The 2,906-nt window shown below is 42.2% G+C and overlaps 1 protein-coding gene across 1 annotated transcript; it reads left to right on the top strand.

The window, feature by feature from the left end:
• The first annotated feature begins 457 nt into the window (after positions 1–457).
• Positions 458–2,427, top strand: LOC148024837 (putative adenylate kinase 6, chloroplastic). The gene is made up of 5 exons (XM_087694503.1): positions 458–549; positions 852–1,141; positions 1,232–1,372; positions 1,467–1,739; positions 1,832–2,427. The coding sequence occupies exons 2-5, from the start codon at positions 872–874 to the stop codon at positions 1,976–1,978; spliced, it is 831 nt and encodes a 276-aa protein (XP_087550629.1). The 5' UTR covers positions 458–549; positions 852–871; the 3' UTR covers positions 1,979–2,427.
• Positions 2,428–2,906: the final 479 nt, after the last annotated feature.

Raw genomic sequence — 2,906 nt, forward strand, 5'->3', positions numbered from 1 at the left:
TGGCTATCTTAGTTATGAGACTGCTCGAAAGCCACACGTATGTTAGTTACGAAACCGTCCAAAAACCACTAGAAAACCAAAGAGAAGTGGCCATACTTAGCTATGAAACCGCCCAAAAACCTCCAAAAAACCAAAGGAAACTGGCAAGTTTAGGTATGGAGCCGCCCAAAAAACCAAGGCCAGGAGTCCGAGATCTTAGCAATGTTTTGGGCAGCATCGCAAAGAGCAAAGGCGACAGGGGGGGACCATACCTTTATGTGTGGGGGAGGAACTTTTTTGACTAAAGCGGGGAAGGCAGTTGTCCCGCCTTCCCCCCACGCAGCCCCTGTCGTTCCTTTCGTTAATTCATTGGAGCAGAACTACCCATTGTTTGATTGATGCGAATTGATTATTGGGTCCTCTTCAAATCAAGCTTTTAGGTATCATTCATCTCGTGGGTTGAGAAGTCCTCAGAAATACAAGGTTTGTCTGCTTCTCTCTGCCTCCCCACTGCCCAGAATTTCTCTAGCATTCAGTTGCTTGTCAGGTCTGTCTGTGTGTGCTGCTCTGGTAATTATCATTAGTTCCTGTGAAATTTGTGTGTATGCAGAGAGAGAGAGAGAGAGAGAGAGAGAGAGAGAGAGAGAGAGAGAGAGAGAGAGAGAGAGAGAGAGAGAGAGAGAGAGAGAGAGAGAGAGAGCACTAAGATTTTTTTAATTTGAAATTTGTCAGTGCATCTTTCTAAATTTGAAACATGTCTGCATATTTGAAATTTGTCTGTGTATGGAGAGAGACTCGAGAGAGCATCAAAATAAGTACAGTTGGTTCACACCATTTATCTGTTTCATTCGATGCCCATCTTTGTGATCCAGCCATCTTGTGTGCCTTGAGAATGAGGGTGTTGACAGCAGTCACACGCAGTGCAATTTACCGCAAGCCTCCCAAGTTATCAGCTGCCTTCTCATTTGAGTCCTTAAGCATACCAGATGTGCCTGACGAGAATGAGAGACATAAAGCAACAAAATTGGTCTTTCTGGGATGTCCAGGGGTTGGCAAAGGAACATATGCCAGCATGCTTTCAAAACGCCTCGGTGTGCCTCACATAGCCATGGGTGATCTTGTAAGAGAAGAACTATCTAAATCGACACCGGTGGCACAAAAGGTAACTTTGTAGTCATGGTGTGTGGAAATATCACAAGCTTGTTGTGTTATTCCCCGAGACCTTATGATGGTCTCCTGATTTTGAACTTAGCTGAAGAATCTAGTGAACCATGGCCAACTGGTATCTGATGATATCGTGTTAGACCTCTTAACAAAACGGCTATACCAAGTGACAGAATCTGGTGAGAAAGGCTTCATCTTAGATGGTTTTCCTCGAACACAGAGCCAAGCAGTAAGAGCATCCATCCGTGCTGTGGGCTTCTCATGCAGGTACATTACTTAAGGAGTATGTGATGTTTCAAGATTTATGAGCTTGATGTATGCAGGAAATACTTGATCAAATCACAGAAGTGAATCTGGTCCTGAACCTACGGTTAAGGGAAGATGTCTTGATAAAGAAATGCCTTGGGAGGAGAATTTGCAGTTCATGTGGCATCAATTTTAATGTTGCAGACATTGATATGGGGGGCAATGATGGAAGCCCAAGGATTCTTATGCCTGCATTATTACCTCCCCCAGCCTGTGCAACAAAACTAACCATCCGTGAAGATGACACAGAGGAAGTGGTGAGAGAGAGATTACGGATCTATGCTGAAGAGGTATATTACTTTATGTTTCCTGTCAATCAGCGGTTTAGCATGAAGCAGATTTATGCGGACTGTGGTCACATTTATATTCTCTTGTTTGACAGAGCAAACCAGTTGAAGATTATTATCGCAGGCAAGGGAAACTCCTGGATTTTGATGTGGCTGGTGGCATACCACAGACATGGCCAAAACTGTTGGCTTCTTTAAAGCTGGAGACCGATGGTGATGCGAAGACGGCCCAAACTGCTTGAGATCCAAACTCATGTTTATGATTTCACAAATTCTGAGCAGTATGTTTGGAGAAACTATCGTGTCTTCAACATTTCCAGTTCATGGCTTGCATTTGTGTGCCATATTTTAAGCTGCAAAGAAGTTATACCTACAATCTAAGTGGTCGGGCATTGGCCCATGAAAGAAAGAAAGAACTTTACAAGGAAGTCTGGAGATTGGAAAGGAATAGGTGCTAGACCTGATGGCAGACTCTGTTGCAATTACGCTGTAAATCTGGGGATGTAAACCAATGGATTACAGTTGGCCATTGCAATTTGCAGGCACGCATACAAAGTAATCCCATGTAAATTGATGTAATCGAGGGACATACAATGTTGTAGAAATTGAAATAATTGCACTTTCAGAAACTACAGTTCAACAGCCACCAGAATTTTTCCCTATTGAATGAGAAAGTTGAGCTTCCAAAGTATTTATGAAAGCCTCCTCAAGCATCTTCTCTTTGTTACATCTTGAATTTTAGTACTGTAGATTATATTTTGACTGGTTTGGGCAAGCAACATCGAGGAGGTTCTTTTGCTATGTTTATCAATGATGAACAACATAAATGGAAGTATTTTCTGTACAGACTGGCTGAAGATTGCTGTGGCTGATCATCAAGTTGAGGAGAATTACTTGGAAAACACTAAAGCCTGGCTGTTGAAATACTGCAAAATGGCTATTGGGATTTGAATTTGAGAATGCAATGATTAGGAATGACAACAGTGGAGCTTTCCACAACTTTATTTATTTGCATAGCTTGTTCTTATAGAAGTATAATTTTGTCACACACTTCGGCAAAGTTGTCTAAGGATTGCTTTGTGTCACATATCAATGATACTCCTTCCTTTGGCCTCCTGTGTACGTGAAACTAATTGTGCACTCTGCTGATATTTTTAGTGGCTCATTCAG

Source organism: Lygodium microphyllum, chromosome 15 (assembly GCF_053477565.2).
Source record: "Lygodium microphyllum isolate KBCC chromosome 15, Lygodium_microphyllum_v1.1.10, whole genome shotgun sequence".
In the NCBI taxonomy this organism is placed as follows: Eukaryota; Viridiplantae; Streptophyta; class Polypodiopsida; order Schizaeales; family Lygodiaceae; genus Lygodium; species Lygodium microphyllum.

Excerpts from the sequence above, each read along its gene's own strand:
- LOC148024837 (XM_087694503.1), top strand. The coding sequence starts at position 872 with ATGAGGGTGTTGACAGCAGTCACACGCAGTGCAATTTACCGCAAGCCT. Across the intron at positions 1,142-1,231 it reads CGACACCGGTGGCACAAAAG|CTGAAGAATCTAGTGAACCA; the intron begins GTAACTTTGTAG and ends TTTTGAACTTAG. Across the intron at positions 1,740-1,831 it reads TACGGATCTATGCTGAAGAG|AGCAAACCAGTTGAAGATTA; the intron begins GTATATTACTTT and ends CTTGTTTGACAG.